Source organism: Abramis brama, assembly GCF_963993115.1.
Source record: "Abramis brama genome assembly, chromosome: 3".
Taxonomy (NCBI): domain Eukaryota; kingdom Metazoa; phylum Chordata; class Actinopteri; order Cypriniformes; family Leuciscidae; genus Abramis; species Abramis brama.
Window position 1 is genome coordinate 57,353,141 of NC_139965.1, and position 14,181 is coordinate 57,367,321.

Here is a 14,181-nt window from a genome sequence, read left to right on the forward strand (position 1 = left end):
AGAGGAGGTTATCTGGGTGTGTTATGTAAACACACACACACACCTCTGGGACAGGAGGATTGCGTAACACTTTACGCCACCAGCAACTCGTCTACCCCGTTCACACAACACTTGCAATTGCTTTTCCACGCAGGTTACCTTTCTTCACCTTTTAGCCTGAACAATATTTATAGTTCTGCAATTATATAAGCAGAGAACCATCTGTGTGTGCTGCAACATTCCCCCTTCTGTTAAACATCAGGAACAATGTTGTGTTAAATTTACATGATGGCTCAGCTGCAGCTGTGATTGTTTTGTAACACCTAATAGAGCCTGAATCCACCGTAAAGCTCATGAAACACAGAGTCCCCACTGAACACACACAAATGATGAGCATTACTTTCACTCTTCAACACTGCGAGAGCTGGAAATGTTGCCTGGGTGTGTCATACATTCCACAATTTATCTCGTAAATCATCTGGTGAGAAATGTCACCCCAAAATCAAAATACAAAAGGACCATTTGTAGGACCATAATTATTATTATTATTTTTTATTATTATAGCAATTAAGCACATTTCTCTTAGTGTTAGAGTAAAAACAATTACTGTAAAAATAATAATAATAATAATTAGCATATATTAAAGGCATAATAGTAATTCTGTTTTCTATTTTAATATATTTTACATTTTAATTTATTCCAGTGATGGCAAATCTTTCCTTCAGAATGCTTTTTGGTCCTCTAGTAACATTTCTTATGTTATTTTATTATCAGTGTTGAATTTAAAGTTCATAAGAACAGCATTTTTTTTTTTAAATAAAAGTTTTTAGCAACATTATTAACATTATTATTTAAATTCATCAATTTATTTTTCTGTTGATTTTGGTATCAAATATCAGGTGAACATGTTTTCTTGTGATGATGTGTTTTAAAATATCAATAAATGAAGCATTCCTCAGTATTTGAGTTCATAAGACAATATTGTTTTATCATAGATTCTCATATTACACACATGTTGTATCTGTACAATTCTAAATACATCTCTGTTCTCTGTTAAAATCCAGTATGATAAAAGAAAATCTCCTGTATCATTAAGTTCATCAGATGTCCACCACTTGCTCACGTCTATACTGAAAAATCTCTTGCGCTCACTCGAATCCCACAAACATAACTCCCTTGTGCTTATGCCAAAATGCAACTTAAAGCTGAAGTGGGCAATTTTTCTCAATATTGAAATACTTTCTCTCAAGGAGGTCTATAATACTTGGAGAAGTTATCTGTCAGCATTCCTATTCATCTCAAAATCTGTTGTTGATTCTGTAAATTAATTTCTGCCATCTTTGCTTATGGTTCTGCATGCAGGTTTTTTGAGCCAATCACCTGAGCCGTAAATGCCATGTGACCGGAGCCGCATGAAAATGTCAGGACAATGCAGACTGGCCGCAGACAGTGAGATTTTGTTTCATGCTTTTGAACTGGCAGAACATCTACTACAATATCATTAAATATTTGCAACATTCAAATCAGTCTGAAAACTATTTTGGAAATTCAATTTGAGGATGCACGGACATCACACACTTCAGCTTTAAATAACGAATCATAATTCATAAACCATACTGCAATGTAAAATTGATCTTCGTTGATCTGCAAGGCGCAGCCTTCACAGTGTTGGATCGTGTCCATTATACTTGCTCCAAATTATGTCTTGTGTGGAAAACTCCAACCACAGTTGAAGAGATTTCAATCCTGCATGTGTTTCACAAAGTAACTAATCACTAATTAATGTCTAGATGAAATTAACACTGATTCTTGTAGGATGCTCAATAAGTGCATAGTTGTGTTCTTTGATCATTTTCATTTGCAGGAAAGTACTTTTCTTACTTTCCCTCTCCTGTTTGCTTCCACTTTATGCTATTGTGTGAAAATGTAAAAAGTGTGTTATATTAAAGGGATAGTTCACCCAAAAATTATGTCATCATTTACTCACCCTCATGTTGTTCTAAACCTGTATGAGTTTCTTTCTTCTGTTGAACACTAAAGAAGTTATTTTAAAGAATGTTGGTAACCAGACAGTTGATTATTTTCTTCCCCCTACTATTGAAATCAATGGATGCCGTCAACTGTCTGGTTACCAACATTCTTTAAAATATCTCCTTTTGTGTTCAACATCTCATACAACTCACACAGGTTTGGAACACAGTAAGTAATGACAAAATTTTCATTTATGGGTGAACTAGCCCTTTAAACCAGTGTTATGTTGTTCATTTCAATAATCCAGCCAGGGATATAGTGAAAGCAGGCTGTGGTTTTCACACTAAAGATTCACAGACGGGTGTGATATCTGAGTCTTGACTGTGCATTGAACTGAGTCCCGTATCTGAGTCGTCATCATTCCCGTCACATGTTTTTGAAAGCCCTCTTGCCTGCTCCACCCACACATTGTCCCCCTCGAGAGCCATCAGTCTGTCTGTTTCTATTGTGCTTTCCTCTTTCAGCTGCGTATTGTCTGCACTGTCCTCCTTAAAATCCAAAGAGTTGACTTTCTCCAATAAATCCGTTAGTTCTTTCTCTTTCGCCCCCCATATCTCCTTGGTCAAGTCCAAATCATTCCTTATAGCCTCCAAGTCTGTGTTCAACCGCAGGCCGATGTACAAACTGGTGTCGAGTTGGGTTCTGATCCTCTCCTCTTCCAGAAGCAAGTCATTGTCAGACGACGCATCCGGCGCTGAAGATCCTTCATCGTGTTCTTGAGTTGCGACTCTGAGAGACGCCTCGCCAGAAGTGCTTTCGGCGTCTTTATTCGCAAGTTCCTCGTGCCTTCTCTTCATCCATCTCTGGTTGAGTTCCTCTTGGATCTCAGTAGTAATGCTCTCCATGAGGGCCTCGTGCTCAGCCAGTTCTTCTTGCAGTTTGATGACCTCCTCGCATCTCCTCGCATATTCCTCAAACTGGGCGAGAGCTTCTTCTGGGCTGGTTTTGTCCCCCTCGCAAACTTTATCAGGGTTGGCGTCCACTAAATACGTATCTTGGACATAGTTGATCCCGTGCATCTTCATTCTATCAAAATGAACTTTGGCCTCATACCTGTCGATTTCCCTGTCGAGCTCTTTTATCCTCTGAATCTGCTGGCGGATGGTGTGATCTTGAGATATGACCAGGTGCACAAGGGTCTCCATCTTCTCCATGCATGATTCGTCCTTAGATGCAGCCTGCGCTCTTTTCTTATTGATCTTATCCAATTTTCTGAACGCTTTCCTGACTATCCGCCTTTGTTTCTCTTGTGACAGAGCCATGGTCACTCTCGCGGTCCCTTTGTAAACACACGGGCTCTCCTTGCTGAGAACTACGCGCGCCTCAGCGCTCCGCGGCCCGTTGCTCGAGAGAGACGCCTCGTTCTTCACCAGCACAAACCGCACGTTTTCTTGCTCCTCTCCCCACGCGCTCCACAGTCGCAGGATCTTGGTTTTGTTGGGTAAAATCCGCTCGACCCCTCTCCATTTCTCCACAACGCAGTAGGACTGAGGAGAGCCCGAGAGAGACACGCGCGTCTCCAGGTTCTGCTCCTCCAGTAAAACCCGGATCACATCTGCGCAGGTCGTGCGCTTCGACAAGCCCGACACGAGCTTCTCTTCGCGACAAACCCACACTGATATTTTACTCTCCTCTGCCTCCATCTCTCTGACTGATAGTTACTGTCCCAGAAAAGTTTTCTGCTGCAGGAAATTATTCAGATGAAGTAGAAACTATTATAAAAATAGAACTATTGTACCCTATAAAATGTAGAGTGTTAATCCACACTGTTGAAATGATAAAGTTGTAATGTTGTTGATTGAAAGAGTTTCTGATGCTCCAGTCCTCATGTGTGTCTCTCGGTCTCTGTGAGTGAATGAGAGCTGACGGGACAGCGCTGCTGCGAGTGCACTGCACTGATCACATGACCTCTCTCGAGCCTAGATAGTCCCATTATAAGATAGCCTACCTGTTGTGTGCACTTCTATTCAGATGAAACAAAAGAAAAATCTCTGGTAACACTTTATTTTACAGTGTCCTTGTGATATATGTTACATGTACTTACCATAGTATTAACAGTAAATGATGCTTAATTACATGCAACTAACACTTAACCAAACCCTAATCCTACCCTAACCCTATAGTAAATACATGCAGTTGATTATTATTACTCAGTACTTAAATATATAATTGCACTGCAACAATGACACCTTAAAATAAAGAGTAACCAAATCTCTTTTTAAAATATTTAATAAAAACCGTTTAAGTAAAACAATACAAAAATTAAGCAAGGAAATGAGAACACTGGATGAAAGAACAAGGATCTGATAAGTTGTTCGGATCATTGACCAATAAAGCTTCAAAAAAAGGTGTTTTTATAAAAATCTTTTCAAAACTGATGTAATACATATTTTTGAATCATGAACATGAAACTTACATGGAACATAAAAATGTGTTTACATAAAAGGTTTCAAACCTAAAATTATGTCATAGTATTTCGTTTTTAATTTATTGTTATTGAGACGCCATTTTAAATTGTTTTCTTAGCCGGACAGTTGCACCACCTGACATTTGGGGGGTTTAAGATAACAAAACATAAAATAATGTGTATTTATTTTATGACAACGTCATATGCATGTCATGTCATTGACCCAAACTCAGTGAATTCATACTTCATTTCACATGATAATCATATTCATTTATCAGTTATACGTAATATTGTCTTTTACAAAACTCACTTGGGATTCATTTCCTTTTTTTTATTATAAAGAAACAAATACCCTGACATGTTTCAAAAAAAAAAACACTTGATGATAATCCCATATACAGTATTATCATCATCATCATTTCATAATTATTGTTTTGTTTTCGTTTCATGACTTGAGGTTTTCTTTTTTTATGCCACAATGACTAATATCGTTTTATGACAAAGTGAAACGGCTTCTGGAACAGGAACAAATATAGGGCGGGGCTTGATTTATTGGATGGTTGTGGTTTGCTATTGGTGGATCTCATGTGAGTGACAGGTTGGTTTTCCCGCCCTCACTCCAGTAAACAAGTCATCAGAGAAGAGAAGAGATGTCGCTGCAAGAGGAAGGGGAAGTTATTTATAATTAAATATTATGAGGGCATGACAAAATGACAAACACAACAATGCACACATTGCACAGATAAATCATTTATAATAAATAGCCTACTGCAAAATAAGAATGGTTCATTTTGATTTCATGGTGACAAACAATTAGCAATACATTTGCTTACAGTGCTAATGCAATTGTTTAATGTTAGTTCATGTTGCTCAGGCAATTATTAACAGATACATTTTTTTTATTTAATAAGTAAATGTTGAAATTAAGATTAAATATCGGCATACGCTTTAGAGCATTTTCATTGTTAGTTCATGTTTACTTATGTAGTTAACTAATGTTTTCAAATAGAACCTTATAGTAAAGTGCTACACATGTATTCTGTGAGCATTAGTGGATAATGGGAGGTTTACAAAGACAAAATCTGTATTTAGCTGGTCATTTCAATATGTCCCCTTAAGGCACCTCACTATCAGCTGTTATCAGGGCATGACTGAGGGAGTCATTTCATGTGAGTGGACATGATTTAAAGTACCATTCACCTTTAACCTGAGTACATTTTTAACCTGCCATTTCCGAAACAATAAAAACAAGCAGCCTGTCCCAACCCACAGTAAAATGATCCATTTCATGAAGGCCAGAGTTTACTGCTTATCATGCCTGAACAGAGCTTGTGATGAGATGGACCGTTTGTTTGCAGTTATTTTAATTGTTGCATTTTTTAATCTTGAAGGCCAAAGTTGGTGTATTTGCTTCTTCAAGCTTGGAGTACTTGAAATGTGCTGCTTCCAGAGTATTGCATTAAGAAATTGAGAAAAGAAAAACTTATTTAGAAAGTGTACATCACAACACCAACAACCGTTTATCCTGTCATATGCAGTGATTATAAGTCTGCAAATTTATAGACTACATGTAAACTCGAATTTCAGGGTCAAACTTGATCCAATTAAGATTAAAGGGCCATAATCCTTGTAATAAAAAGCAAATTGCATGATCATTGTATGGTTTTAAACTTCAGAAATATATCCACAAAAACAAAGACATACGCAATGACACCACACCTTACTTCGCTCACCCGAAAATGTATTTTTTATTTTTAAATAAATAGTACAATAAATAGCAAATAAAAGTAATTTAGGTTTAACTGCTTCCTGAGAACGATCCTGCAGCGACACCTTCTGTTTACTCTCATTATTGCAAAATTCACAATTCATATCTGTAAAATACCGCCCCTAGTTTTCACTGCTGTTACTTTAACTACATCTAGTGTACGAGAGGGATACAGTATAAATAAATAAATACAGTATTAATGCCTACAGCTTTTATATATGCATTAAAACAGAACAAATTATGCAAATTAAAATCAAAAGCTAAGGGCTACCAGTAGTGTTAAAGTTGAGGTTTGTACAAGGTAAGGTAAGTTACAATACATTCAATAGACTATTTCACAGCTGTACTGGAGTTAATAGTAGAATAATTGTGCGGATACAAGACATGCAATAAATGTGTAGATTTTCGTAAATAATAATACCCAAATATACCAAATACACTGGACACACACACACACACACACACACACACACACACACACACACACACACACACACACCACTTCATTTAGAGGGTTGGTTCACCCAAAAATGAAAATTCTGACATAATTTACCTGTACAGTTGATGAACCCCGTAGTATTTTTTCCTCCATACTATGGAAGTCAATGGTGTCCATCAACTGTCTGGTTACCAACATTCTTCAAAATGTCTTCTTTTGTGTTCAGCAGAAGAAAGAAACTCGTACAAGGGTTGGAACAGCTTGAGGGTGAGTAAATACAGACAGAATTTTAATGTTTACGTGCACTATCCCTTTAACTTTGTTTTCAAAAAGTGACGACAGGTGGCGCTGCAGACTGGCAGATCATTTCAGTCCTACAATCCATCCCCGCGAGAACATCAATTACAATGACAACTTTCATTCCAAAAATGTATGGTTTTCTTCTGTGGAACGTAAAAGATATATTCCTGGAAACTTTCCACAGAAGAAAAGTCATACGGGTTTGGAAGAACATGAGGGTGAGTAAATAATGACAGAACTTTAATTTTTTGGATGAAGTTTCCATTTAAATTAAAAGAGGGAAAGATAACATGATCAGACAAGCTGTGTTTTAATTATTTATTTTATTCAATATTGTATACATACAAAGTATTCTAGAAAGCTACAAAATATCTACCACTTTATCAAGGCGGCATCAAAATGTTACGGAGCAAAGACAAGACCATATGCGATAAAGAACACACACATAATAAGTTTTTTCTTTTCACTCTCAGCCTTGCTCCAATGTTTTGTTTTTTTTTCACCCCCATCATCAGGGATATTAAGAGATATCACACCTTTGTACCAAGAAAAGCCAGAATATATAATTTTATACAAAGCACCTTTTTACAAAAAAAATCTCTGCACACAAACCCAATATCTTTTTATGATACTATCTGAACTAGAGAAAAGTTCACTTTAAAGCCAACATCTTAAATGGTAATGAACATAGGAGGTACCAGTACCTACACACACAGACAAAATACAAACATAGATCAAAAAACATAAGCTAAACTGCCGTCATACTGTAGTCCGGATTCCGCTCAAATCCATTACTAGCAAAATAATGTCCGTTTAACATTCATCATATTAAAGGCATTAGTTCTCAAATCCCTAGAGAAGTAAAGGGGACTGTTAAGGAGGAACTGACGTAGCAGATGCACCAGCAGTAACAGTATCACCACCCGAACGGGCTCTGAATATACTGACGTCATCACAAAACATGTAGAACAATACAGGAAGATCTCTATATGAGACATGAACAAGAAGGCGAAGGTAACAAAACAATCAACATTGTTTGCCGTTTTGATATTGAGCGTACTTAACTCCACAGTTTACTTTAAGCGGTACAACATACACAGCTGTAAATCTAACTTAGCCTTTCACTCTTTGAGGGTTTCATCCACTTAAATGAACAACATGAATAAATTATGCAGTGGAGATGATTCGGTTTGGTGAAGTCAAGAACTTTGCGGATAATATCCTCGACTATCTTTTAGGTCTGAGGAGAAAAACACCTTTGCGTCACTTAATGTAGTGTTTGCTATATTCACGAAAGAAAGAGAAGACATTGAAATGGCTTAAAACAAGAAGAAAAGGAAAAAGAACACCATTTAGCATTCATAATCTCCATGGTGCTGTGAGGTTTTCACTTTTATAATTTGATTATGCACTAGAAAAGACACTAATAAGTCTCACACAGAATGGAACCGAAGTTCTTGAAAGAAGAGGAAAGAAACAAAAAAAAAAAAACATGAAAGTTTGCCACATCCACCAAATCAAATGCTGATAGAAATTTGTTATTAATAATTATTACATAACTTTATTTCAGAACATCTCCACTCACTAGCCCATGTTGATTTTTCTATAAAATTTTATGAAGGCAATGTGGTGAATATTTTACCTACATCCACTTTTTTTTTTTTTTTGGTTTTTGATCATCTTAACAACGCAAAATAACATCTGTCTTTTCTAAGCTGGAAAAATCGGAACCAAAGGCACTTTCATGCTACAGTGCAGGAAATAAAGAGGAGCTCAGTGCGTCTCCAACTTTTTTGGTCTTTTCGGATAAGAAAGGCAAGATCAGATACTTTACGTACAGTATGTCTTAAATATGTCTTCTATGTGTCTCTGAGAGTGAAAGGTCAACCAAATGGCCAGTGCTTTTTTTTTTTTATAAAGATGACACGTAGGATCTTACGGTGCGGTCACATTTGCAAAATTGCAGCGAAATTTCAAGGACAAACAAAATGTGGTGGAGAATGCGGGCAGCTTTACATGTAACCTCCGATCAACCAACAATAGTCCATTGTCAATAGCGTAGTGATTAAAAAAAAAAAAAAAAAGCAGCTTTCTGTTGGTCAGTGCGACGAATTTCAAGCGAACAACGTAAAAATTAGCAAAATCTGCATGGGGAAAATTTTCGCCACAACGTAAAACTTCTATTGAAATGACTGGATTTCGCCTGCAAAATCTCGCCGAGCAACGGCAAACGTGACCGCGCCTTTAGTCTTACTTTTTCCCGAAAAACGACTGCGCTCATCCGCGTTGACATCATACACTAAGGCACTGTGCTGTATATTGTTACACTTTGGCAGGTTTGTACTGTACAACTCCTACAATATGTGACAATAACAAGAAAGTCTTCCAGCTTAGGAAAGAGGTCACAGCTTTAGTGGCATCTTTTGGAGTTCACACAACCATTATTAAGGCTTGCAGTCGTAGAAATCGATTAGGCCACAGAGACATGGGCTGTGCGGGAATGTCGAAGGCAGCGAAGAACTCTGGGACAGGACTGATTCTTACAGAAGATGAAGGAGTGCTCCATGATGTACAGCATGTTCAGGGATGGGCTTCGTGAAGTGTGGCTTCCCCAGCGGCAGAAGGCATGTCCGGCGAGCGGGTCCAAGTGCTCGGGTCAAGCTGATGGATAATCCGTCAACCCCTGGTAGTTAATGCAGTGCTTCTTGTTTCTAGAGTTATCTTTTATACAAGCATGTTGGCAGGAGGCGTTTAGCTGTCCAGTCAACAGGGTTGATTCTCTGCGTTTTCTTATTGCAGGTGGTGACACGTGAAAACAGACACGGATTGGTATAAACTTCTCGTAATCACAGTGCAGTAATTCCTCAACGTAAAATTAAAAAGTAGCATGTACAAAGTAACTCTTTTCAAGGCCTGGACTTCTGAATTCCCTGAATTCTCTGAATGTTCGGAATGCGGGAACTTTTTTTTTCTTTTTCTTTTTTAACACCTACAGTAGCTTTCTTTTCAATAAATCAATGTTTCAGAATGAAATTTCTCAAATACTTTTTCTTTGGGAAAAATACCTGTGAGAATGTACTGTATATACATCTGTACACCTACATCCCACTCACACACACACACACACACACATTTATGGCTGCACCCATATGCTTTCAGATCTTTTGAGTACATTAGATGATTTAAAAACTAAAAATCGAAATGAGGTTGTTTTCAGATTCAACCTAACTCAACCCAACCCTTAAGTCGAATGATACCGTATGTCACTTTATATGTATAGTCTACGAATGAATCTTGATCCGGCATTCTTTGACATTCTTTCCTGTATTAAAACATAATACAACTGTACCGCCATTCACAGCTGCAGTTAAACGTCAAACACATATTAATAAAGAAATATATATATATATATATATATATATAATTAGAAGCATCACCCAAATGCGAGTGAAAATCATCTTGAGTGAGTGTTGAGCTAGAGGCACTGCCACTGTATGAGGTCGAGAGTCTGTGTGAAAGAGCTGCTTCATTCCTTCACTAGTCTGTAGATGTGATGCTGGGCTCCGTGCTCGCTGTTTGACACTTCGAACACACAGGCCATGCACAGCAGGGTCTCCTGTGTGTCTCGGTTCGTTACCACCTGAAACACAGAGCCAGAGACGTCGCATTACTGTACAGTAAACCACATGAAACCTGTCAAAGTCATATTTGGGTTACACTTTACTTTAAGGTGTCACTGTTACAGTGTAATTATACATTTAAGTACTGAAAGTATCAAGTAGTTAAGCATGCAACTAACTTTAGGGTTAGTTGCATGCAATTATGACTAATTTATAGTTATTACTATAGTAAAATACATGTAACGTGTAACAAGTACACATTCAAATAAAGTGCTAACCATATGTCTACAAAATGTTTAGAAAATTTAGCACAACACCCCTCAATTATCATTACTATAAAGGAAAAAATATAATTCTTATTTAATTCTTAATTATTATTATTATTTTTTATGCAGCAAGGATACATTAAATTGATGAAGGGTGGCAGTAAATATAAAAATAATATATTTCAAATGAAATATTTTCTTTTGAACTATTTATATTAATCCAAAAAAAAAAATTATTATTAAAATATTAAGCTGTTTTCAACATTGATCATATTAAGAAATGTTTCTTGAGCAGCAAATCAGCATATTAGAATGATTTCTGAAGGATCATGTGACATTGTGCTGAAAAATCCGCTGTGCATCACAGGAATAAATTACATAAAAAAAAAAAATGTTATATTATTTCACAACATTTCTGTTTGCACTGTATTTAACTGTAACATTAAAAAAAATCTCACAGACCCCAAACTTTTGAATGCTAGTGTACATTATAGTAGTATTTGGCATTATGTGTGCTGATTTAAAATAAAACATAACAATAAAATGTATTTATAAATTCTAAAAAATATAGCAGTATATACAATACATTTCTCTAACCTTTGAGAAGTAAAATAAAATTAGATAAACCTGACCAGCAGACTGATATATTTTTGTCTTTTGTGATTATTAATATTTATGGATCTTTACAAGTTAGTAGAGCACTATGATTTTGTCTCTTTCATTTAAAATATTATAGTACAAATAGTATATATATATATATATTATAGCAGCAATGATAATCTAATGAAAATGACCAGAATTACAAAAAACTGAAAAAATAAAGCTTTTTAGCACTCTATAAAATAAAGATCTTTAGCTTTCTAAAGATCTACAACACATAACAGTAATAAGAATTAGATGTGGGAACATTGTCTTGAAAATTATGGGATAATGCAAACAATCTTTATGGTTCTAAAATATTTTATTTATTTTATTTTGGTGAGAAATGTGACCTGGATGTCTTTTTTAGATTTGTGAATGGATTTGATCAAGAGGAAGGTCTCAGGTTTTTGACTGCATGCATTACTTTATGTCAGTGCGTAAAAAAAATGTTTTTTATTAAGTCTTGTGCTTTTATATTGGGCTTTTTTCAAGCACTTGAATACCTGACTTTAAAAGCCACATTTAACTGACCATGTTTAAAACCCCTGATATGGTGCAATGATGGCTTGATAGGTACGGTTGGGATACATTAGTATTTAAAAAGTGTTTTAAATGATTGGATCATTTTTCACACATTTCACACATTGGATCCTGTGCATTTAGCGCTGCATTGTGTTTGAATCACCTGAGATCAACCCTTCAACAACCACCACCTTTCAACAACATATAAACACATCTTTCAGTCTTTCTATCATGACTAAAACCTTCATCGTACCAGGATGTGAGGGATTTGAGGGAAGAGAGCAGGGAAAGTGCATTAGTAAGACCCTCACTGTAGGGGAGAATAGGGCTCTAATCCTTATGTGTGTGTGAAGGTTAGAGAAAGGGGTTCCTCCCCCTTTGCAGGAGATTATCAGGCTTTGCACAGCGCCACAGGAATGCTAGGAATGCAGAGTCGTATCAGCTCAGAGGCCACAGGCTTTCACTGATTGGTTTAAACATCACTGATGGACATGCAGACTCACCAATAAGATGGTGAAGTTCTCCAGGACGCTGTTCATCATGTATTTCTCAGGCAGGTGTTTGAGTTTGTGGATGAAGTTGATCATGTATTCACACATGGGAGACCGACTTATCCGGTAAACAAAGCGGCCGTTCTCAAAGCGAGCGTACTCCGTCTGAGAGGACAGGTGAGAGGGAGATGAGAGAATGCACAACAAGAAAACACCATGGCATATGATACACTACCAGTCAAAAGTATGAAAAGTATGACTTAAAAAAAAAAAAAAAGTTTTTGAAAGAAGTCTCCTATTCTCACTATGGCTGTATTTGTTTAATACAGTAAAAAGAAAGCATTCTGATATATTATTAAAATTCTAAATAACTTTATTATTATTATTATTTTAATATATATTTTAAAACATAATTTATTCCTGAGATGACAAAGCTTAATTTTCACCATCATTACTCCAGTCTTCAGTGTCACATGATCCTTCAGAAATTATTCTGATATGCTGATTTGCTGCTCAGTTTTTATTATTTTTAATTACAAAAGTCTTGACCAAAGTACAGACAACATTTTATTTTTGTACAGGAGATACCATGTGTTTTTTCTGACTAAAAATGGTAGAGAGTCTAAAATCACAACATTGTCTCAAATTGCTCAGATTAAGATACCAAAGTCTGCAATTAAAAAATACATTTCTCTAAACATTTCTTATCAAATTCTCCCAAGACCATTTTTTTTCTGAGAAGTGTCCTGAGATATGAAAGAGCAATAGACTTTTTCTCATTTGAATGTAGATATCTCTAATATGAGATTAGATTGAGAACATTTAATGTTCCATTCAAATGTTAAATCCTGTAGTCAAAACTCAAAAATTCACCTCCACTTTCTCCACAACCTGTTTGCCAAACGAGCAAACTTTTGTGGAGCAGGTGATGGTCATGTTCTCCGGGCTCTCGTACTGACTGGTCACTCCATAGAAGGCCCCGGTTTCATCCTGAATGTTGCAGTTTAAGTCAGCCTATGAACCAATGAGATTGAAGCTTTAATTATCAAATTAATTCAAAAGAAATCTATATCAGAACAAATGGATAGATTTACTGACATATAGCATTCAATACAAAACTGCCATCTAGTGGAGATTGTAAGCACAGCAATAACAAAAAAATCTATAGTAAATGGAAGATTTTCAGGACTTAAATTTCAGTTTGGAGCATCACATACAGTATGGACTACTTTTATAATTATTTTATTGTGTTTTTTTGTGTGGACCTTCTGCAATATTTCAGTGTTCCATATAAGAAAAAAGTCAAGCAGGTTTGGAAGAACATGAGGGTGAGTATATGTTAATTTTCAGATTAACTATCCCTTTAAGACTGCATTATCCTTATACTAAACTACCAATCAAGGCTATTTCTCAATATTAGTCTATTCAAGTATTAAAGAAAAGACTGTGTCTAAGGGTAGAAAGAATAGATTAAATAACTTGGAGTAAAAAAGGCACTCAAAAATATTCTGAAAAAGAGCGGAAAAAAGAACAGCTCGCTCTCCGCTCTTTCAGCAAGCTAACACGATTTTCATTACAGAGAAAGCTCAAATATTCATTTCTGGCATACTCTCTTTTCATTAAGACAAGCCTGTTACATTTTCACATCATATTCAAGAGAGGCATTATTGTGCAGATCCAGAGTTTCATTTGAAATTCAGATCCCTCCGTCACTTC

At 36.2% G+C, this 14,181-nt stretch overlaps 2 protein-coding genes across 7 annotated transcripts in view; both read right to left on the reverse strand.

Moving 5' to 3' along the window:
- Positions 1-677: 677 nt before the first annotated feature.
- Positions 678-3,840, reverse strand: rassf10b (Ras association domain family member 10b). Its single transcript, XM_084110219.1, has one exon. It carries the CDS (start codon positions 3,651-3,653, stop codon positions 2,289-2,291), a length of 1,365 nt encoding a protein of 454 aa, XP_083966345.1. The 5' UTR covers positions 3,654-3,840; the 3' UTR covers positions 678-2,288.
- A 3,388-nt stretch (positions 3,841-7,228) lies between these two features.
- Positions 7,229-14,181, reverse strand: part of tead1b (TEA domain family member 1b) — a 75,549-nt gene continuing 68,596 nt past the window's right edge. For all 6 annotated transcript variants that reach the window (XM_084110147.1, XM_084110145.1, XM_084110150.1 and 3 more), the window contains 3 exons: positions 13,339-13,479; positions 12,478-12,630; positions 7,229-10,564 (listed from right to left, as the gene is read on the reverse strand). In XM_084110147.1, coding sequence (XP_083966273.1) covers positions 10,451-10,564; positions 12,478-12,630; positions 13,339-13,479 — 408 coding nt within the window. In that variant the 3' untranslated portion in view covers positions 7,229-10,450. The remainder of the gene's footprint in view (positions 10,565-12,477; positions 12,631-13,338; positions 13,480-14,181) is intronic.